Source organism: Bombus fervidus, chromosome 2 (assembly GCF_041682495.2).
Source record: "Bombus fervidus isolate BK054 chromosome 2, iyBomFerv1, whole genome shotgun sequence".
Classification (NCBI taxonomy): domain Eukaryota; kingdom Metazoa; phylum Arthropoda; class Insecta; order Hymenoptera; family Apidae; genus Bombus; species Bombus fervidus.
Genome location: NC_091518.1, coordinates 15,721,997 through 15,746,913, shown reverse-complemented (window position 1 = coordinate 15,746,913; position 24,917 = coordinate 15,721,997). Strand labels below are relative to the sequence as shown.

Sequence of the window (24,917 nt, the reverse complement as noted above, 5' to 3'; positions counted from 1 at the left end):
TTTAATAAAATACACAGGGTTCATGTCTTATTCCGTGTTCACGTTTTAATGCATAAGCATTCGACTGTTGCGGTAGATAGGATTGAAAAAAACGCATGAGAAGAACATGACAAACCCATTAGCGTTATAAGCTAAGAATTTAAACACGAGTTGCGTTTAAAACATTTTGCCTGCGAGAACATCTCTTTGAACATCGCATAGATCAAGTTGCAAACATCTTCCTTCCTACAATTCCATATCATTTGTTCGAACCATTTAATTTGTAAATATGAATCTTCCCCAAAATTCCGCAGATAAATTCCAAAAATATAGCCTACCAAGTAATCCGCCTCACGACATTTCCTACAGTCGTAAATGCGACACGTTTTATTTACAGTCGAACATTTACCACCTCAATCCTGTCGAAAAGTTGCGCATCGACGGTGTGGTCGCGTAAGAATCCCGTTAAATCCGAGATCTTAATCGTCACTGGCCAGTTTTCCCCGATTTAAACGGGTTCTTGGATCGTGGACGATTTGCCAGTGTCGCGCTGACTCTCGGGGACGAGGCGCATTAAATCTTGGCAGATCGTTGGCGGGGGTAGCGTGAGATCCTTCCGGGCTCTCGCGGCGCTCGCACCACCCACGTGGTGCAGAGCTGTCGAGCCACCGATCCTTTTCATCCTAAACGAGCGATTCAAACGCTGGACGTAAGGTAAATCCCCGGGCATAGTCACGGAGAAGTCGTATATATTTCGCCTGTACCACATGCTCGAGCAGTCCGAGCCTCCTTGCCCCCTCTTGTGCACCGTGTGTGGTCCTTTTATATAATTTGTTCCCGGCCTCCTCCTCGTCCTCTTCTTTCTTCTTCGTCTCCGTCGTCTTCTTGTTATTCTTCTTCCTCCTCTTCCGCGTCTTCTTGCTCTTGCCTGTTCTTCTGGCTCTTTCCTCTTTGGTCGCTGGCCTGTGTCCGTTCTTCTTCCCGGACTATTGCGTTACGCCACTTCTGGGAACGTTTCACTGTTCCCCTTGAACGTGAGAAGAGGTTTTCGCGGACGGGAAAAATGCTCGCGCTGGTGGCCGACGATTGTTCACGCTGCATCGTATGCCGGTACACTGTGATCGAATGTTACTTGATACAGTGTGGGGACAATTTTTGTGCGGTAATTGCCAAGTGTAATATGATATGTATGAAATATGCACGATATGTAATAATTATCGATTCAGAGGATGCAGATTCATCGTAATAGCGTATTTTATAAAATAGTACTCTTTCGTGATATTTTTTCAAGTCCTGAGAACGCATGGCAACTGAGGGCAGAGTTGTAATTAAATTAATTATGAAACTTTCGTGATACTTGTTAGGATGGGGCTTTCAAAAATTGAAAAATGTAACTGAATCGAAATTCTTCAAATGTAAATGATAGAAACTAAAGTGAGGGTTCGATGTAAATTTTGTTGCAAATACAGTCAGCCTTCGTTGCACGTACGTCTCGATATTACGAAGCAAAGATTGACTTGATTCAAGATTGAAGGGAATGGTTTGCTTTAGGCGTGAATTTGTTTGGATAAGTTGGATCTAAAGTGTCTACAGGTCTCAAAGGTACATCAATTGCCTTGATAAATTCTTCTTTCCTACGATTGTTGGTCGAAGATGAAATTAGTAAATGTTACATCGTCAGGGAATTTTCTCGGTGAAATCGATGGATTTTAAGAAGGAACGTTGCAGCATCGATTTGAAAGCGTTTCGTCGTATGAAACGAGATAACAAGGGAAATAATGGCGATCGGCGAACTGCACTTTAGACGGTTGCGTACTTCGGAATTCCTTCGCGCTTGTCGATCGGTAAATGCAATGTTTAAGCATCGATCGTCGATCGTGGTCTACCTGTGGATGATTTATTGCTCAACGATGTAAATTTCAGAGCGTGTAACTACGCTTAAAGCACTTGTAATTCTGGGACCGATGCCTGTAATTTAGGAATAATTTAAATAAATCGGGAACACAACTCGAGAAGCTCGGAACGATTGTGTAAGCTCGAGAAACACTACTACTCGCTGGCGATTGTCGGCGAATGTAGATAACTTAGGTAACTGAAGTGACTCAATTGACTTAAGTAACTCGACTGACTCAATCAAATCGACTAATTCCACTTAAGTAGTCTAAGAAACGTAATCTACCTTGACTACTTACCAAGCTTTAAAGACCTAGCGAACACAATGTGCCTGTATTTTTGCATGATGGAAAGCCTTCAAGTATCTCTCTTGAAATTTTTACGTGTACCCTTTACGTGCATTGCGATTGTCATTTGCTTCAAGTTCCTAATCCTTACAACTCATAGTCTCGTCACGTTCATTTATCCACCAACACGTACGATTATTTAGTTAGTATATTTAAATTGTAGAATATAGACGTAATAACTAGTTATCGATTATTTATACACCTAATTGTGTAAAACTATGTAGGATATGTATAACATATTCAACAAAAATATGCCACGCAACATACTCATTACAACTTGTAAAGAGTAAAAAACATTTCTACCTGTCAGATTCCATTGCTTTGGACGTGTTTAGAAAAACATGGATTTGCATAAATCAGTAATACATAACGCACGCCTCACTAACTCCCCTTTTTCTGAAACCAGTTCTCAAAAAACACGAGGGTTTAGCATTCATCGCCTTCCCACGTAATCCTTATGAAAGCTCTCACCACGCTTTCTATCAATGGCAGACGAGATTCATCGTAGATTCTTAACCTGGTAATAGCAATCAAAGCAGCAATAATTAGAAACGAGCGATCACAGGTTAGCGGGCCAGGCTATTTTCCTCTAATCTATTCAACATCGACGGGACAGCTTTCTCTGTACACGGCCGTTGCAACAAACTCACTGTGCAGCAGCTCCATTACGCTCTCCTTTTTCGTCTCGGCCGCTACCTCGGGCCAACCTGCAAAAACCATAGCCGTGAAACGAACTCACGGCCAGTTTGTAATAGCCCGTAATTGTAGGTGTTCCCTGTGGGAACCCGCTCGCAACGCGAGATACTTTTAAATGCCATTACGCGCCGCTTAACGTTCAAGCTTACGAGCCAACCGGATTAACGAAACATCCACGAGTATCGTCGTTTCCTTGCTGAAGAGTAACGACGCGACGTCATCGTGATAATCGATACTCTTCGCGATATTGTGTCGTAAATCACGCCCTGTAACTTCGAAACGGTGCCATGGTATTTTTCTTCGGTCGGGGCTCAGCCCTAGAAAGGATCGTAAATCTCCGTGTTATCCTGCAAGCTTTAAAAGTTGGAGGGTTGCGTTGGAAGAATCAATCTGCCTGCAGTCTTCTTATCTTTCTTTAATGGAATGTAATCTCGAAGGAACGTACCTATGTGTCTGTGTCTTCAAATCGCATTTTATCCATTTTTCACTATTCCTCTGGATTTCCTGTTGCTATGTTCTATTCTTTTGATATCAACCAAGCAAAGCATTGTCATTTCACGAATTATTTGTTTCTGTGTTTTTACTTAAGATAAGAAGATTCTGCTTGATAATTAAAAAATGTTCTGATTATAGAACGTTAAATTGCTTTAATTAGAATATATAGATCAAATATCTACAGTGTAATCTTTGCTTATAATATTTAGTAGATAAAACATTTGTCTACCTAGGTAATTCATAAAAATATAAATCTCCATGAATATTAGCAGCCTAATGGTGATAAACAACATTTTTCAAGTATTTAAAGGGATAATCAGGATGCGTAAAAATGTAAATCTGACAGTGCATTGGACTTCAAAATTGCTTCTCTACACACACACACACACACAAAAAAAAGAAACACAGACGATATGACTTATCATATTTTCCACCGTGGTCTTGGTATAAAGCACATAACGAACGTTGCGCACACGATTCGTCGGTGCACAAACAGCTTTCTCGGTACAGTATCATTTCGAACCATAAAATGATGACAAAGGAACTAGCCGGTCTATGTATCCGAACGGGTGAACGTGGACGCGTGCAGACGATGGCCCTGTGACCGGTGGTTATCGGCGCACTTATCGAAGGCATTTCACCGGTCGATTCGTAAGCAGCGATCGGCCGTCTAACGATCGCCTGTATTCATCCACGTCGTACCATTCAATTTTCCACGATGGAAAGAAGGGCGGGAGAGCCGTTCCCACGCGACTGTTCTTCGTCGTTGCCTCTCACGTTCCCCGCTAAAGTGAAAGATCGGACGCCGATTTCTGTCGTTCGACGCGTTATCGATCCGAAAATCGACACTTTGAGGGTTGTTTTGCTAAAGGAAGCACCATTTATCGAGACTCAATGATCGTTTTTAGCGGTAATTAACCGTTATTAGGGAATCATGGTGTGTTAGACGAATGTGACGATATGAAGGGTACAGTCGATCGTAAGTGGCAGACTAAGAGAGCAAGTTTCAGATCAAATGTGACGCTAAATATATGTATACGAGAGGGAGAACTTGTTTATTTTTGAGTAATGTGTCGATCTGTATTTGCCAAGAATTTTTATTAGAGACATGCTTGATCTTTGTTCCTCGTGTTCTTGAATCGATATGATTTTTTAGACGATAGTATCAGATTTATTTTTAACTTTGTCTATTTTTGAACGTAGAATTTAGGATACGTATATATAAGATTTCAAAGCTACGAAAGTTTCTACAGATTCTCATCTCGCTGCTACCATTAACCCCATTCAAGGACCTTGTCCAAGCTGAGTGACTTGCAGGGACTCGTCTTCAAGGATTCGATTTCGCAAAAACAAAGAGACGAATCAGTAGCACGTGGAAATGAACTATTCACCGCACCTTCGACAATCGTATTTTAAAACTGTAATTACGTCGTGGTTGCCGACGCAATGCTATCAGCGGAAAATAATCTGGGCAATTTGACGAGACGAGAAAGTGGAAGATCGAAAGTTAAAGGTGGGAAGGTGGCGCGTTAAAATGAAAGCTTCGAGACCGGAAATTGAATCGACTGACCCCTTAACGTCGAAGGTCCTGCTGTTGACCATCGAGGAAAACCGATCACCTCGTGCAAGATTACAGACCTTCTTGAAGAGATCGCGCATTCTCATCGTGCATGTGTATTTCACTCTATGGTTCTTCGTATATATTTATGTGTTATACGATCGAATTATCATGTCGTGGCATCGAGACCCGTGGTTTTCTAACGACGCGACGAATGAACGACAATGAAAGCGCACGGTGAACGAGCGATTTTCGCGCGGAGACCATCGGCAGAGGAAGTTCGCAGGATTATGATGAGGTCGTCGACGCACGATTAACCTCTTCCTATTTAAGTGTAAATATTGTTGGCGATAAATTCGACGCGAGAGAAATCAAGCTTTGCATGTCGAGTATAAATGGAAATTGATGCTTGGTGCTTGTTGATGTCACATTGAACATGAAATGCGATTTGAGATTTGACTAGTGAAATTAACTTGTATTTTTAGCCTTTTGGTTTATGTAGAATTGCCTTCGAATGTAAAGTATCTTCATTAATAATAAATGAAAATGGAAAGAAGATTATGAAGGTTAAAATTTAAGCAAAGGATTTATAATTTTATTTAGACCACTAGATTTAGAGATTGACGCAGATTGACGATAAAATAGAGAATAGAAATGTTGCTGGCAAGGATATCAGATTCGAAAGAGAAAGTGAAAGCAAAATTATTTCCAGAAATCTATCAACAGGGGTTAGTATGTGTAAAAACTAAGCAAAATGCAATTATTACAATTAGAAATATTCGATACTGGTCATTAAATCTAAGATTAACGAATGGATCCACCTGACGATCACAGAGTAAGAGAATCGCGAAGCACGTAATTACAGCGCTGGATGATCGATTTTCGTGAACAATCAGCGCACAAGTGGAAAAAGTCGAGGAACACGCGGCCGCTTTGGATCGGTGTATATGCAAACCGGTCGTATTTCATACGGCGAGTCGGCGCTTATGAGCACCCCCCGCGGCTTTTATGCGCGCGGCGTTTGAACAATGAAAACGGCTCTACTGAAATATTGTAATGGTGGTACGTGATGCATCGATGCGGTGCCCTCTGTTCTCACGCGTAGCAGGATCCTCGATGTTCGCGTGTCTTTCCGGAAGTATCGATCCCTCTACTCCATACGTTCCTCAGGATATCACGATGGATGTCGTAGCTTAGTGGAGATGTTTAGAAAGCGGTGACATTAATTCGATAATGGATACCAAGTGTAAATTGTGTCTTATAGAGAGATAGTATCTTGTTACGAGGTTTCCAGATAAAATTAATAAGCTGTCGCTGAAATTTCGCTAAATTGTTTATCTTCGATTGGTGATTTCATATGACTTAACCCTTAGAGATTGATTTTAATAATAGATAAAATTCTATCTTTATAACATTAAGAAGCCTAGAAATTTATGTGTTGAATCATAAACATAATAGAATCTTCTCCTAAGAAATATAATCTTCAATACATTTTTGTTACTATTGAGATATGTATAATTTTGTGTGCTAGACTAGATTGATCGCGAAGTAATGACACACGTATGTGAATATGACTTTGTGGAAGTATGTGTGTGCGCGGTGTCTCGAAAAACAGACGAATGTAAGTTCCGTTGGCAGTGTGGTATAGAAGATGGTGAGACAAAGAGAGTGCTGAGACGCGTGCGAATGTATATCGACGAAGATCCTGGAAATCGTTTCTTAAATAAATCTAAAATTATTTTAATATGATTTCTAAGTGTGACCTTAATGTTCCTTTACTTTTATTTCGGCGATTAGGATCCACAATTCTCAACAGTTACAATTAAAGTGAAGGAGCAGTAGAATAAAAAAATATTTCTTCTATTTTGATACAATTTCCTAAACTCCACTGATTCTATTACAGAATGAACGAAATTTTATTGAAAAATATTCAACGAAGCTTAATATTTTCGCAATAACAGAGAAAATTTGTTTGCCTTGAAAATCGTAATGGAATAACGAAACATCGAAAGTAGAGATCTTCGTTTTCTCCTCCATTACTTTTATCGAGGCTTGATTAAGGGAGGTACGAACGACGTACCGACGCATCCACCATTATATAATCGTCCCATCGTCCTGAATTCGATTTCTTCTTCCTTTCAATGGAAACGTTTGTTCGCGTTGCGTAACGCAGTTTCGCGCGCGTTCGACGCATTTCTCCTCGATAACACGGAGCCATCGTCACGGCGGCGATTTCTTTCGTCGCACCAGAGCCATCTCGATTATGCAAAAACAATTATCCCAGTGCACGTATAAGGAGTGCAATTATTAAGCCGGTTAAACGGCAGTCGCGTTGCGAAAGTATCGCGAACTCGCGCGCGTTGCGCCAACCTTCTATCGGCTTCTCGTTTCATCCCCAACTTTTTCGCAACCGGTTTTTCAACGGCGACGAAAAAAATGCGGACAGCATTCGTGACACGGTTTCCAAGCTGCGGCTGACTCGAATTCATCGACAGGAAGAATGCCGATAATTATTTGGAAAGTTTAGAACTCGTGCAGTTTTACTGGGTCGTTCGTTGATTGTTAGACTTATTATGGAAAATTGGAAGATGTAAAAATGCAAAGGACGCATAGAATATACAGCACATAAAATTTCTAAAGTATAACGACCGACACAGTATATCAGAGTTGTGTAAATAGTAGATGACTGGCTTAATAATAAATGTACATATTATTGTTACCATTGTTTGTCCATAACCCATGCTTCGCGACTTAGAATGGCATCCGATTTACATTCTCCTTAATTACAATATTTACCATATAATTTTAATATAATTACATTATGTAATAAACGTATTATTTCGAGAACAAATAACCCGATTTCAATGTAATTTGTTGCACCATTCGTAAAATATTTTATGTTGGAAAGGGTATGTTGCGAAGGTGTTCCTGGTTTCTTCGTTACGTTTGGTAAAGTTATGAAATTTTTTATTTCTAAATACGTGTACGTGGAGTGATCAGATCTGAAGTAAAGCTTCACGATGATGAACGATTAGTTGACAATGTAACATAAAATAGTAGTTGACAATGTATCACACAGCTGATAAATATTGAAGCAGCTTCAGGATCTCGTTGCTACTTTGTGTTTAATTTCTGGACTTCAGTGAATTACAAAAAGAACGATGATCGGAAGTACGTGAATCAAGGTTTTTGTTTTTCACCAGTGATTTGTTACTACGTAGTTACTGATACTTCTCTGGTATTGCTTCGATTTTTCTTAATTTTTACGTGGAAATATAATTTGCCCTTTCCCTCCTTCGTCTTCGATGTTCGCAACGAAACTTACGAGGAAAAAGACTAAGCAAATATTGATTACACGTTGTCCAATCCGTTCTTTGATGTTTCTCGATCGATGCGATGAATAATAAAGCTCCTTTCATCGCATTGATAAACGGTTAAAAGATCACTGGTTTGTTTTTACCTGCGGTTCGCCGCGATGACATACGTAATAACAAATTGCACGCAACCGCGTTGATGCATTGCTTCGATCTTACAGAGTAAACGTGGATCGGTTACAAAGTAATTTCCCTTGGATCTCTAGACCCATTTAATGATTTTCTTTGCCGTAATTTGTCAGGAAACCAATTAAATACGAATCGTTAATCTCCCTTCTCCACTGACTTCTGAAGTAGCCTTCGAATCTTTGAACATAAATTACGCGTGAATCTGATTCTCAGATCTATGCTTATCAAAATTCAATTTACTAATAGCGGATGAAATTTTCATCGATTAATAGGAAACTTTCCTTCGTCTGTTAAGTAAATAACACGTAATCCACTGATTAACAAAATATACCGTCTCGCGAAAGTATTTGAACATTTACCATAGGAATTTTTTATCTCACTGTGTAGAAAAAGTATCTGAAAATGTGTATCGAACGTTAGCAATAACAGGAAACCGATGTAATAAGAAAGAAAAAGGAAAGTGAATTGCACATCTTCGTCAAGGACCTGTCAACAGCCAAGGAAGCACTCGAGCATCACATCCCAGAAACGATTTTCCTGGACAAATCTCGAAGTAACGCAGAAAAGGTAGCATTTGCACGCAACACTGCTGCGAGCGTTTGTAATGATCGTGTATCATCGAGATGCATGCGTGCACCTGGAGAAGGTAGACTAGCGCTCCTAGAGAGAGGATGATGGCGGATAGATCCATGGCGTTCACCATTATGTCGCTTGGAAACGGTTTCGAACGACTCGAGGCAGCTCCTCTAGCCATACGTTGCGAGAGCGCTATAAAGATCGAGTAATAGGCTGTTTAGTGTTTGTCTTGTAAAGACAAACGAGGACTGATGGGATTCTGGTACTTCCTGGACGTTGACGCGACACGCTGCCTTCCTCTTTATTTCTCTTGCTGGAATTTCCATGCCGTGTTGGTTCGAAGTTGCCTATTTACGAGTTGCTGTTTTTAGTTAGACTTGCGATGTCCTTAACACTGGAATGGAGTGTTGCGTTCTACTTATTTCTGAAACGTGGTACTTTTCAAAGTGATCAAACAGTATAAATTGAAATTTTCATACGGAAAAATCAAAATTGTTCGGTACTAGGTTTCAACTTGTTTGATATGAAAGAAATGATTATTTACTTTCACTTATTTTCATAGTTAAAGTATACACTAGAGAACGATAGATGTTCGAGGAATTGTCGATAGATATGAAATTAAAACGATCTGATATAGAGCGTAATTTTTTCACAAAAAGTTTCTAATCCTATTATTGTCAAAATCTCAAAGTTTAGTAAGATTTGAACAAGAATGTATCTTCTGTAGCAAGCAACTACTCCCTTCGAGTAGTCTATTTTTCTGAAAATTTGGATATAAATTTCACCGTGGGTTATGAAATTATTGTAACTACGGATTTCTCCTCAGTATGAAGCTTGTTCCGTCTAAGAGGCAATTAGCTCGGTCTGCGATACTCTGATTGTCACGAATCGACCGGTGTCCGCAAGTTCCTCGAAACGTCGCCATTAATTACGAGCAGAGAAGCAGAGTGCAAGAGAGGGGGGAGGATCGTGGTACAATTATCATAATTATATAGGTGCGTGCACCTGAAAGATATCGATGTTCCTCTGGCGGTTGCCTGGCCAACTGGACGACCACGATAAACGAGCCGACTCCAGATCGAGTATCGCCGGATCTAGATCGCTCTATGATCCTATTATGTCCGTAATGAATTTATGATCGTGATTATCGCCGGTCACTTCGAATGTGGATCACCTTGTCGAAACTCTGGATAGCTTGAATGGAAATGTGGGTGTTGGTAAACGAGTGTTGACGAAGGAAATATCGGAGATGAGAAAAAATAATTTGGATGAAGGCAGCCTAATTTTCTTAATAGTTTCTATAAGATCGTATTCTGGTGGGGAAAGAAATTCTAATTAATTAATAAATGGTTTGTGTCATCGTGATTTAGAAGTTGGAGATTGACAATGTTGTTAGAAATCGATCGTTCGATGGCAATATAACGGTACGTACCAAATGCAGGAGCAACGATATTCTTTCATTTCTCATTAAAAAATTTGTGAATATAATTTTTATAAGAGTTTCCTACAACTCGATTAAACTGCGCTTGTTTTCAACAATTCCCCTCTATTGGTTGAGAATGTCCCTGACAAAGGTTAAAGTCACGGCGACGTGAACTTAGGTTCGTAGAGAGAGGATGCAGACTCGTCGATAATCAGAAACAGGATGTGTCTGTCTAAGGGGAGACTCGGTTACTCGTTCGCCAACAAAGAATGCCGATAACGAAATGATTGGCAGTCTGCTAATTAAACGACAATTTACTTGCGCGCTCTATATTTAGCCGTGATAATCAGCGGGCCAGAACGCGAGCGAGTTCCTTCTATGGAAACGGATTGAAGCCTCTTTCATCGCGACCGCTCTTTTCTTATAATCTTTTTTAATAGGAAATTATGATAGTTTAAGGGATTATTAGCATATGACAAGGATGAGAGAGAATATCTAAAAAATAATATTTTTATTTGCTTCTTAATTGACATTGTCATTGTGTCGATACAAAGATCAGAATAAGACAAATTGGATATCAATTGTTAAACATTGTCGAGAAATCCTATAGTTTGTAATATTGTTTCATGTATTTCCACGTAATAAGATTTTCACGCAAAATAATAACGCTCGTTGTCCCCGATCACTTCTATCACTTTTCCTTTCATTCTGTGATTAAACACACGATCAAGGATTCGCTTATCCGAAGAAAACTACGCTCCCCATCTACGATAGAAAAGTTCAGGAGACAAGACGCGGAGGATAGTCAGTTGAAACACTGTACGACGTGGATCCTTGTGATCTGACCCCGTTGGCCTCGCCCCACGGATAACAATCGCGATAATTACACCGTGAGAACGATAATTGCCTGGCGGCACGGTGCTCGCGGCTTGGCGAGCCTAATAACGAACGAGCCCCGTCATATTTTCATGAAATGTCACATCAGATAATGGTGGGTTGCGAGAGAGCCGGAAAAGAATCGCGTCCCGCCGCCGCGCCGCACCGACGAAGTGAAATTGCGAGTCGATCGCGATTCCTCGGGCTCGATCGGTCGAGCACACTGGCAGACACAGGCCACGGGAGAACCAAGATAGGATCTGTTCGGACGACGACGACAATGTTGAAAGTTGGGTCAATTTTCTTTCGAACGCCGCCGGAACTCGTGTCTACGGTGTTATCTGTCGCGTACGGTGAACGCTGTTTAACGATATCTGATCGGTCGACGACGCGGTGTCGCTGTCGCGTTCGCCGTTTATCGGAACGAATGATGGATGTCGTGGACGTCGTAATGCTTCTCGTCTGCAGTCGTCTGCAGTCGTCTGAAGTCTGTGAGAAAGTTACACGCGGTATTTCCTAAGATTTTTCTATTTGGTTGTCGGAGAGGTTAGGCGAAAGATCGTGCAGGTTGTGTTTCTCTTCGAGGTGATCGGGTTGAGGAATCTTTTCGTGTAGATTCCTCATAGTCCTCCGTTCGAGGTGTTGTTGCGTAATAGGGGAGAAGGGAACATGCGAGAAGTTCCGAGGGAGATAACGTAAGAGGAGAATAGTGGAATGTCTGAAAGAATGAAGTTCGAAAATTCTTAGTTGGTCGATAGAGGCTGTTTAAAGTTGTTTCCTTGTGCAGGTGGAATGTACGTCGAAAGTTTCTGTAACTTCGGGTCGTAAGATAAGGATAGACGAAGTTGGAACTTGTGCAAAGGACTGTCGTCGACTTCAGCAAGGAATGTTTCTTTAGAGATCCCAGATATACGTGTTAGAAACCAACACGCCACGTTGGCTCTGACACAAATTCGTGTAGCGATCATAAACAAAAAATGAGCACCTCAAATATCAAAACGGAACTGAAACGTCTAAACGAAACAAGTGCTTAATCGTTCCTGAAATTGAAGTTCGACACGTTTCACGATAGTCGTGACCGAATCGAGACACGAGACGACAGGTAACACTAACGTTCCAAGCGTCTAAGGATTAAACGTCGGAGGGAGAAGGTTGCCATGAAAGACGAGGCAGAAACAAGGAGAACGCGAGACGATCCGACAGCCGGTCGTACGACACGGCGATCGCGATAAAAGCGACGTGTTAATCGGCGTCCGCGATCGCCACGACCGAGACCCGGACTTATTAACTCGATAGAATCGATGAGTCGATCGTAATTCATGAGACGAATGCTCGCGGAGAGGTAGCTGACTACGCATATGATCGCAGATATCGCGACAATGAATTGCATCGTCGCGACGCGTCGCCTCGCTTTTAACGAGATAACGCCAACTCGGACTTGAGGAACACTGTTAGCACCCTCCAGGGCCTCCAACAGGCTTCTGGATCGGTTAATGAAGTTGTTTAGGCACTGAACGATGAATTATGTTTCTCATTGTACGAGAAGTGGCTAACGAGATTATTAAACTGTTTTTGCATTCGCTTTGGTCTTTGACGTTTTTAATGAGAAGTCAGGTGGAAGGTATTTATGATTTATGGAATAGGTAAATCTATCTGCTGATAGGATGCATATATCGGGCGTAAAATATAACACCAGTCTACGAACAAATACAATTTCTCAATTTTTTATGAAAATGAAAATAAAAAATCTGTGTCTGCAAGTAGTTCAAATTTAACTAACATATCCGTCGTTATTACAATCTACTACTTCGTATCGTCTAAATTCTCTACGGTTTCCATTGAACCAAAATCAATGGAAATCTCTTATACCATTAACGATATGAATATCATAGCATGGCACGGATAACGTTCGATATTTTCGTTCGATCGTAAAGGATTTCATTTCTCCGGTCCGCTTTCTCGCGTTCGAGCAGAGCTCGCGCGAAGAAAAGGGACAGAAGCGAAAAACGATGCGCCTAATGAACGGTTCGCGTGCGCGACGTTTCTCGCGCCTCGTGTCGCGTGTGTACGCGCGGACTAATTAAACGTGAATGATAAAAGAGAAAGTGCTGATATTTTTTTTCTTTCTCTCTCTCCGCTATTTTTTTTCTTGTGTTCAGAGACACGTGTATTAAAATCGTATAATCCGTTGATGAACGAGATGCAACGTGAAACGAAAGGGAAACCATACGAAACAAATGGAAGAAGCTACGAAAAAACCTGGTTCGATGTCTTGGAAGTTTAATACCTGAAAGACCATTTACCGCGTTACGTGGCAAATGGTGAACGTGCTGAACGACCTGGAGACGTTGACAGCAATTTAGTGGCCGTTTTAAAGAGGGAACGGATTCCTTCCGCGATTAGCGAGCCCCTCTATTCTCGTTGGTCCCCCTCGAACGAAAGGTTAAGCGATGATTAATTGGTCGTGAGGAGAAGTTGCGTTTCGCTACGACCGCCAGCTGGACGCGTTTCTCTCCCACGTGAACGTCCGACGACCATGGTATCTCCAATGAAATTGATTTCCGTGTCCTTTAAGAAAGTTCAAAGAATATTTTTAAGACCGGAGATTCTGGTTAAAAGGCTAAGAAAGTATTTGAATTTCTCCAAGAATTTTTAGCTTATCGCGAGCTTTGCTATCCTTCCTCGTTCGTAATCTATTCAATGTTAGATATTAACGTTTATGACTTAAGGAAAAATGCTATAGCAGAAAGAGGTATAATTTGCATAGTAGAATTCTCTCGCATACTTGAACTGACACTATAAATAGCGAAACAAAATCACATTCATTTTACAATCTCTGATTGTCTCTGCGCTTATGCCAAATTCTAGATGCTTCGAAAAAGAAAGAGTCGATAAAATTTCCTGCATAATAATCACTTCGGTAATGAAGTGAAATTAGATAAACGTTCGATTATCCTATTCGAGGAAAAAAGATTCTACAATTGTAAATACCGTTTCTCTAATGAAAATCTACAATCTGTGATACGATATGGCAGCTGTCGATTGTCTGGTGATCCGTTATTGCGCAAGAAGCCCTACATCCAGGTATCGTAGATGGAGAAAGCAAAATGGCCGAAGAATTTAACTCGGCAGCGCGAAGAGAGGCGATTCCCTTCTCGCGAGGAGCGAGCTCACGGCTCGTTTAAAATGCAGATTAGGTCTTAGGCCGTCTTTCAGTACGAACCGCCGCCGTTCTGGTGGCTTGTTTCTGGCGACGCGCGCGCCTAAGCCTTTGCGGCTTTTCGAATGACTACACAATGCCTCTCCATTCGCAGTGCGCGGCGGAGCCCTATTTGGCGCGGCTACCCGCTTGTATTTGTCTCCGCGCTCCGCGAACACAATTTCGCGATCAAAACCGGAGAACTCCGCGTGCGGTTGCTTTCTCTGCCTGTGGGAACTTGTCGGACAGTCTTCTGGGTGAGATCCTCTGTCTACGTATTACGTTGCATCTTAAATCATGATCATTGCGATCAGACACGCTGACATCTACAAGCATTTAAGTCAGAACTGTTATATATTATATAATAAACTTAATTCGTACATTCACTGCTTAAAAGATTAATATCTTGTTTCACCTGAAAGTGGTTATGCTTGCTCATTGACCACGAATATCAAACAAGTAACGCGGAACGTATGTACATAACCGGAAACGAGTTTACTAAAGCATTTTTTCGGTCTGTAACGAGATCGAAATGGATCTCAAGCTGACTTTCTTCAAGCTCACCTAATCTCTCGCCGTCTTCGTGTTTTCTTCGTACGCGCATTACGCGTGAAAGAAGTCCGTGTGCGTTGCACGGTACACGCGCTAGTAGTAGGAACTAGGATTAACGAGGCTTCGTCAGTCACGTACCAGGCGTCTGTCACTTTGATGGCATCCGGTACAAGAGTACTTCTTTCCCGTTCGATCGTTTATTATGAATTCTTCCGTTCGATCGCATCGATACCAGCTGGACACTCCTATTTGTAACGTTACTCTTTGTCGTTTTCTTAGAAACAGTTACATGAGCAGAATTTCCACTGGTGCGTTGTCGGTGAATTTTTAAAAGAGCCCAAGTGGAACGTAAACAGGACGAAAGTTGAGTTTCAACCGCCGGTAGCGGCTTGAATTTCCATGCATTTGAAAATAGGAAAATTTAAATATTCGGAGATTCGAAGATCCAGATATTCAAATATTCGGAAATTTAGAAATTCAGAAACACAAAATTTGAAGCTTTTTACTTTCCTTCCGCCGTTGCAAGACTTCCTTCGCCCATTTCTTATTTCGCATTTCTCTATTTTCCAGTGCATCAATAATTACGCAACACCATCAAAATTTCAACAACCAGTGGCGGCGAGAGTCCCGTAAAATCATCGCGCTGGAGTATTATACGCCCGATCGTGCGATATTGTTCATATCGGTCCATTGTCATGACGCAAGCGAAGAGAACGCCTTCTCGACGCTTTATGGCCGGCGTCCCCGGGAAATTGGCGGCGAGTGGCGCTTTTAACGATCCGGAGCTGAGCCGCGCGCGGCTCACGGTGAACGGTTTGATTTACACGCTTCCTATCTCTCCGCGTATCCGGCGTAGCGTTGGTTTCGTGGTCGGGGCGAAACACGACGCGACCTAGGTGCGACGTAAATTGAAGGGCGCCCGATCGGTAAATCAGCGGCGCGAGTGAAAGCCCAGGCTAGTTTCGGCGCTAGATACATCTCTACCGAACCGTTTACCGCTAATGAGACACGCCAGTGACAGCCACGGGCCTCGTTTCTTATCGCGTCCATCATAAACGTAGTCCGGCCTGTTGTCGACACGTTGATTCCGTTCTCCAGGTTGTCGCACGGCCGCACTATGCCGCGCGACCCGACCACCTCGTCGTGTCGCCTTGTCTATCCAAGATGAAATTACTAGATATTACCCGCCTGTATCGTACGCTCTCCTTTCCCCCCAGCGGCTATCTCGTTTATAGCTCGAGAGCGTGAATTGGCTATTTTGTGTGCTGCAAGCGATTGCAAGCGATCTATTGGATACTAGGTGAGAAGTAACGTTGACCGTTTTGGCAGAGGTTTCTAAAGATAGTAGGAGAGATTGAGAATAGATTCAGCAATTTACGTGTGTATTTGACTAATTAATAGCAGGTATGTTGTGTAATACCCACACAAAATAATCAATGATGTACCAGATGCGTTACTTACATACTGCGTTATGCTATGATCTTCGATATAAATAGAAAAATATTCGAACTATCATGGTTGGTTTTATGATAAGATCTCAACTTCGAATAGGTTAGGATAATTAGTTTTGTCGTACATCTATTCATTTTTTCATTTCAATACAGAATATGTACAAGATAATTATCGTCGAAAGTCTCACAATGTAGCATGTTCTCCTTTTCGTTTACCTTTACTACTTAAAATGCTCCTCACAATATCCTTGCAACTAGTATCTCGATGTAATGATCTAACAAAATGATCTAACGTTACGAATGACTTACACAAATCTTGGTCAAATCCTTTCATACGATAGTTTGAAGTATCATGTTACAAATTCTGCCATATATTTCATAGACATACGTTCTCCTGCGCTTTTTTGACACAATTCGCAATACGAAGCGGATCTGCAAGATACCCTGGCCAATTTCTATCGCTCTACTATTCGATAGATACACAAAGGAACCGCGATACGTGGCACATGGCACGCTTTCGCGTTCTCGACTTAATTAAGCCGCATTCTCGATCGAATTACGCAACTTCTTCCCCTGCGATATGATCTATCTGTAATCACCGCGTGGGAAACAGCTTTTCGCGATCGATATCGATGGAATTCGACTGTCAACCGTGCGATTCGTGCAGATTTTTGTCCGTCTCTGCGACTTTATTATCGTAGTTATTTATGGCAGTGTCTTAGAAAAAGTGATCGATATCGATGCTAGGCGCGGCAGAGAACGCGATAGCGGATACAATGGACGTCGATGGAAATGTCCGATGTATCTAGAATGGTTCGCGGTTTTACGGCGAATTAATGAGTGTAATGAATTCCTAAATGAGTTGGCCGATTCGAAGATAACGTCTCCGCTAGGTGTCGGGTTATTGATGGATACACGCGTTTATACGACTCGAGGTGGCGAGAATGGAATGGCTTTGCAGTCGGCTCAGGTTACTCGCGTCTTTTCAAACTGCAATCTGATTTTTCAACATGGCTTGGAATTCGTTGGGCAAGGTACCAGTCCATTGGCAAGGTACTTACTTGGCTGGCAGTGTTTTGATTTATGTGCTACATTTGAGAATACCGTGTTATTAACACTGGAAACACTGTACGGTAATATGCTTTAAAATGGTACTATTTAAATGGTAATTGAAGTTCGATTTCAAGACAAATTTCATTTGGCTGAAAATAAATAATTCGGTGAAAGTCAACGTTAGTTTTCTTAGAACGTTTACACGCTTTTAATAATCGTAAAATGAATAAGGCATTTCTGGAAATAAGATTTTTCTGAAAATCTGTACGCATGTGATTCTAGCGAGTATGTTAAATTGTACGCAGGGTGGAAAAAGATCGCATAGTTTGATGGCGTGTTCGCGTCGTTTAATTTCCAGCTGTTGGTATGCGGGCAAGGTGTGAGCATTCTACCGGTCGCTTTTATTCGCGTGTCGCACCGTCTAATTGCTTACACGTTGGGTCGCGCATCGATGCGCGTGGGCGAAACACGAGGTTCTGGGAGTAGCGTTGCAACGCTGCCCTTTCACCGTTTCTGACAAAGAGAGTCTTCTGGTCGAGACAAGGATTCTACTCGTTCTTGGAATTTTTTCACTCGATTCTATCAGATTCTTAGTATCTACTCTAACAACTCTAAATATGTAGTAATTTACATAAAATCGCGAAGATGTCATTGCAATATTTGTTGCGTAGAATTTCATGAATATCTTTCATATTTTTTCTCGTAATAGTCGGTTTGTAAAAGACTGTTTGTTATTGATACGAAAACAGGTAGAGCAGGTTTTATTAAGCAATTACAGCCGTGACGATGCCTATTACTGGAAAGTCCTTAAGAGCGAGTCTCAATAAGGAAATAACGAAACGCGCTTACGTGAATACTTGTTCTGTCTGACCTCGTTTTCAGCTTTACGAATGTTTCTGTGTTTCAATAACTCTGTTCTTAAGTAAGGAGCTCCACGAGATTACCTTGTATCTCGATGTAACCATCCAAATTTTTCACGTATTTAAATTATCAAGTGCGAGTTCGTGTTATGAAACACTTTATATCTTAATCGAGTAAAAATTCAATTGCTGTCAGATGAAGTTTTTATCCGTCACAAAAGTCGTTATTTATATCGCACAAAAAATTCAGTTTCGCCAAGATTCCTATAAGACTCGTTAGAGAGCAGCTGGTCTCAGCTATACCAGAACATCAAAATATAAAATCGTTATTTTTTTACTTGTATAATTATCGCAGAAAATGAATTCTGTTTCTCCAGTTCACAAATGCAATCGGAGTCCAACGAAACTCCATTCGTATTCTCCTCTGACAGAAACGGGTTAAGCCGTGGGACAGGTATGACGCGACTAGCAGCGCACGTCTGCTCAATTTTGGGCATATCCGCGTTGATTACCCTCTAATCGCCGGTGATTAACGTTCCCTCTCGCGGAGGCTTGGCTTTGCAATTACCCTCCCTTTCTCCTATAACTTATTTAGAGGAATTTCATTAGCCACGGAGCTTCCGGCTTTTAATTAATCGTCCCGATTGTCCGGGGCCCTTTTCATCGCCCCTCTAACGCGACCACGGGACGATCCAATTGATGTGGGAAACCGAGGGGACCGAGAATCACTGTTTTGCGTGTTTGCGTGCATCGTAAACCAATATGGGCCTTCCCCCCTCGTGTGTGAGGTAATTGGAACGCGTTTGTGGGTGTTTTATGTTTCTACAAATTACAGGGGAAATAAATATCGCTGCGGTAATTTATCGGAACTGTCGCGTGGGTTTGCCGAGTAGTTTGTTTAAGCATATCGAAAGTCGTAATTATTTTTCTACTCGAGTATTTCTGCCTTCTTTTAAGTAAAATGGCTAGTAATACCGAGATAAACTTTAAATCCTTTTGCTACAGGTTAGGAGAAAATGTAGAAATGTATATGCAGTATAATTTATCGGCCGGTACGAAGTACTTACTTTATTTATTTATTTATATATTGGCAGAAACTGTTTAACATAAATGAAATATACGCGAAAGAAAGAAAGGAAAAGTAAAAGAGAAGCAATCTAACATGAAATTTTGACGATGAAAATATATTTTTCTTTTCGATTCTGCTATTAATATTAAATATTAGTTCATCTCCCGAAGTCTCAAAATTTCGTTCTATATTGTTATATCGTTTCATATAACCTTGAATAACCTTGAGTCGTGAATTAGCATAATAATAAGCATGATTCCGTTGCAGGGAAACGAGTCGGTGGTACCGGAAGGCTGGCCTCTGACGTTGGGCAGACGTGGCCTCGTCCTGCAGCTAGGAGAGCTCGAAGCCTCCGCACTACGTCTCGGGGAATGTTACCTCTGCATACGCAGCGCAGCTGCAGTTGCAACCACCTCGGGGAGCGGCGAAGTTGCCGCTGGTGAAACCGACGAGCGAAATACCGTCGAGGTGAGTCACGTTTCTCTGTCGTCTTTTTCATTCCTATCCGCCGCAAATTGCTCGCGTACTCGTATAATCTTACTAGATTTGTACATAAGATTTGTTCCCCTCATAAAGTTATTTGTGCATAAAGTTTGTGTCCCCTTTGATACAGAGCAACGTGGAGCACGTTCTCACGTGAAACGTATCGTCGAAGAACAAATAGTTACGAAGATAATCTGATGAATGAATTAAAATGAAACGCCCAGTATAGTCAATAAACTAATCTACATTCGAATATAGTCTCTCCCCACTGACGTAGCTCAACCTCCCTACAACTTTCACCAATCTATCCTACATCCTTTTCCACTTCTCATTTGATTTTCACCATCACGCAACCGATCCTATGTCGTATGTACGTCAAATGCATATATCAACCCTCTTCTACGCAGATCGCAGTAGTTTGGCGAACGACGTCGATGAGGGCTCCAGGGTTCCTCGGTTGGGACCGCGAGGAGAAGTTCATGGACTGGCGGGAGGTGTCTCGAAAGGGGCAGGGGAGCACCGGTGCGGCGAGCAGCAGCCTGGCTGGGCCGCAATCGTCGAGTACCGTGAAGAGCATGCGGCCCAGGCGACGTTCACGCGAGGAAGTTCGCTCGAGGACGCGCGAGCAGGGCTACGCGTTCGAGCATCGCCGCGAGGAGACTCGGTCGATAGATCGGCTCGAGTGCAAAAGTTCGAACGATAATCGCAACGTCGACTCTGAGGTGGACAGCGGTCACGCGGTCATGAAGTCCAGGTCGACGTCGAGCGTGGGCACATGGAAGGCGGAGCTGGAGGCCGCTGAATCGAACGGGACGTCGACGCGGGCCAGCTCGAACCACTCGTCTAGTCTTTCCAGCGACGAGAGTCGCGCTAAAGTGAAGAGATGCGCCAAGGTCGTCTCGTCGATGACCATGGAGAAGTGGAAGGAGACCGCCAGGTGCGAGACCAGGAGCAAAGCGCTGGCTCCAGATCACTTGAAGACCCCCCTGCGACTGGACCAGGCTGTTCTCGAGCAGAAGCAAGATGGAAATATCGCTGGAGACGTGGAAAACAGGCTGCAGAACCACCGAAACGTAGATGACGTTGGTGACGACGAGTTGCCCACGTTTATTGGAAATCTTCTGGTTTCCGTAGAGAGGAAGATCGAAAGGGTTTCGCTGGATGATTTAACGTTCCCTTGCCCAGCGTGCAGGAATATAGACACGGATGATCCTCTACTGGGATGTAGGTGTGCTGGAGATGATTGCAGTTGTGGAAACGGAGATGATACTTGCGATTGTTCGTCATTGATAAAGAGGAAGGAACAGTCGACGAGGAGCTTCGAGATCGCCGGGATTAAACATATCGACAGTGACGACGAGGAAGAAGTTCGGATGGGATTCGGTGAGTGAACGTTTTTCTATGTTGAGTTAAAAAGTAGAAAGAACGAATGTACACTTGAATGTTATAAATAGACTCGAGTAAGTGTCTTCTAGGTTAAGCGTAACTAACGAGCTGCGATGGTATTTAATTAAGGGCACTGAAACGGTCGCTTAATTCAGTAATGAATCGCGAACAGGGTGGTCGTTTTATTACTGTTATGCGCACGATGATGTTGAAGCTGTGGCGTTATTTCGTTACATCTCGTTAGCAACTAGTCTTTCTATTTCAATTGGCCTAACTTTATCTTGCAAAAAGAAACTCAAAGGAGAAGAATGATAAATATTCGAAACATAAAGTAGATGATACGAATTACAATCTTAATATCCCATTCAATTTTGTGTGTACGAAACTTAAATTACATATGTCACTCTACCTCTCCTTCTGCGCGTCAAAGTCTTCGCGCATATTTCCATTGACTTTATCGTCCTACGACGGTTCCCTAGCGTACAAAGTATCAGATTCGCGTTTCGCGAAAAGTTCACGGCGCCCACGAGTCGAGTATCGCGACAACTTTATACAGACCCGTTCTTATGATTTATCGAGGCCCTCGATGAACTTGAAATTCTGTCGGAAGCGGCGCGTGGGCGGCGTTCGGCTGTAAAGTGGCTACTTCACGTCACGCCGGCCATTGAAGAGCTTCCACATTGGCTCGATTCTCACTAGCAATTTACGAGAAAAAATCTGACGTCGAGGACGCGAGACGTTTCTCGATTATCCTGCTCGAGAAAATCTTCGCTCGAGGTTTATCGTTTGGATTCCGAACGAGCAATAGCGGATGAGCCAGCGTTTCTCTTTGGGCTCGAAGATAAACACGTATCAGCGATACGAAACACGTCACGAGGCGTCGCGAACGAGTTTTGACAGCTCGCGTCTGATTACAAATTTTCCGATGGCACGAGCGACTGCAAAATCTCGAAGTGTGTTACGCGAAACAATCTCCACATCGTACCGATTCCAGTCCTAACGAACGAGATTAATTTCCTTGCCTCGAGGAATGGACATTAGTTATTATGTATGGTTGCTCGTATCTTTAGATTCGATGTCGAGGCTCGCGAGGTTTATTTAAAGCAATGACGCAAGAATAATACTTGAACTTGCATCTCGCTGTCAGAGAACGAGTGTATATGCTTTTATTCTTGACACTTGTAACCTTTTGCGGTTCAAGTTGTCCTTTAAGTTAGAATACTTGACATCGAATGAATGGTGAATCCTGGGCTATTATGCGCCGCTTCTAGGACAAGTTTCGTTCGTACAATAATATTTCTGATCTCATCTACTTACGTATATCCTTCTTAGAAGAAGACCGCAGGAGAAAACGTAATAAGTCATATCTTTCGTCTTTTATAATGAAATAGTTCTATGATTTAATATAGAACCGTGTATCGATTGAATAATCGATTTAATAATCCCAATAATCTTCAGTAGGTAATTGAATTTAATCCAAACCAACTATCAATAGAGGATTATAACTTCGTTGCTACTACAGCTATTAAGCTCCTTCCACGTCTCATAAACTCCCATAAACCCAATCAACAGAAACCCAACCTCACCAACAAAGGATGAGCATTCCATCGGACCATTCCATCGAACTTGTAAATTGTCAGCCAATCTTTCGTCGAGGAAATAAAAGGCGTTCTCGAATGGATCTTCTCGTGAAGTTTCATGACTCGGCCGATCTCTTTTCGCGTGTCCTCCCACGCATCGCGTCTCGCGTCTTCCGGTGTCCTTTGGTACCGCCGCCGACAGGTTTGCGGAGCGCCGAATTCTGTGCGCCACCCACCAGTACCGTTTGCCATTAGCGGTGTGTTTGCGCCGCGCTAACGCTGACTTATGGTATTTGTCTCCTCTCGTGCAGCGAGGTTACGTAACACGGCTGACTCGCGTAGGTGAACGGGAATCGAGCGAGGTTTCTACCTTTAATTCCTTCGCGCCGCAGCCCGGGACGATGAAAGGGATTCCTGGCATCGCTTGGATTCGGACGTAATTGTTCGCGAAGCATTTTAGTTGAAACGTTGTTTTATTGCGATTGATCAATAGTAGTCTTGTTGGTTAGGGTAGATCGATCTTTAGGTAGTAGATATGTCGAGGTTATTAGATGTATGCGAACAAAGGAATGCGTGGATAAATGTAAGGTAGAAAATATATTTTAAATACTGAAGTGTAAATACAAATCGGAATGTCCTTGAGCTGATCCAGATCCGCACGCTGGCAGTGTTACCCTATGACTGAAAACCCTGAAGCGAACATCGCCTGTCTATTGTTTATGGCCTGCCTTCGACCCAGTCTTTTGTCTATACGCTGTCGATGGCTTCAGTGCTTGAGAAAACTAAAAAATCAGATGTAGAGTTTTATTAGAAGTGGTGACCACTTCAACAAGATATAATTGCAATTTGGGTAATCTGTAATCTCTACTCGTAACTTGGGTATTGCGTATGATGAGATTTTGAGAAAGTTGATAAAATCAGTCGATTTTAGTGGTTTTGCGTTCGGTGAAACTTTAACGTCATGTCGATTGTTATACTTCTTCGAGTTCAAATACTTACAGTAGTGTGCTTTTCGAACGTCCGCGTGATACTGAATCGCGACGATAATTACCGGACGTTCTATCTATTCATGACGGAGCTTTAAAGTTTCTGTTAATAACGTGCTAATTTCTGCAGTTTGTCTTTCCCACTAATGTCGCCTTTCAATCAGTCAAATTCAGGATCATACACAATATAAATTACAAAAATGCATTTTCCTACAATTCACGTCACAGTACATCCAGAACACAATCCAAATGAGTGGCCAAAAATGGCCGCGCAGAGTGTCGAAGAGGAACGTCTTTTAAAGCCGGGACATCACGACACGGAAACCGGTCCCGAGCCGTTCGAATGTCAGTCGCACTGTCATCGTGGAAGAAGCTGTGACGCGGTTTGTCCATCTAACGCCATAAGATTGGACATGACTTCGCGCTGGCCGTCGCGTTTCATTAGTGCGCGGCCCATTGTACGGCTTCTCTTGCATTCGCGATCGCCGTGGTTCACTCGTTCGCGCGCGATTCGTCTTAGCTTAAGAATGTAAATGTTCAAGAGCGAACAAACCGCCTACGATTCTCATGACGAAATCTCGAAACTTGCTGGTCTTCCGGTTACTGCAAGCTTAGGACCTTATCTTAGTCTCGTTTTAACGAAAATTCGGAGGTACATTGGCTCGCGAAAGTATTTGCACACACATGTATCATATTTAATAAAAAGTTAGTAAACAGCATGAATATCCAGGTACTAAATATGAATCCACTGAATGTTAAGACTTACTGACATAATGGATAATGAATAATTGGCTGGTTAAGTACTTTTGTGATCTCTCCGGAATATATTTGTCCTACATATGTACTTTGTAACTTCTATTCTCAAAGTTGATCGAAACTTTAGATACAATGATATATTCACAAAAGACTACGAAAACATCGAAATACTTTCCCGAGCTATTGTACACATTGT

General features: G+C 42.2%; 1 protein-coding gene across 4 annotated transcripts in view; it reads left to right on the top strand.

Moving 5' to 3' along the window:
• The window catches only part of LOC139994041 (uncharacterized), a 303,249-nt gene that overhangs the window by 145,678 nt on the left and 132,654 nt on the right, over positions 1-24,917 (top strand). For all 4 annotated transcript variants that reach the window (XM_072016334.1, XM_072016324.1, XM_072016315.1 and 1 more), the window contains exons 4-5: positions 19,798-19,998; positions 20,421-21,396. In XM_072016334.1, the coding sequence (XP_071872435.1) occupies positions 19,798-19,998; positions 20,421-21,396 (1,177 nt within the window). The remainder of the gene's footprint in view (positions 1-19,797; positions 19,999-20,420; positions 21,397-24,917) is intronic.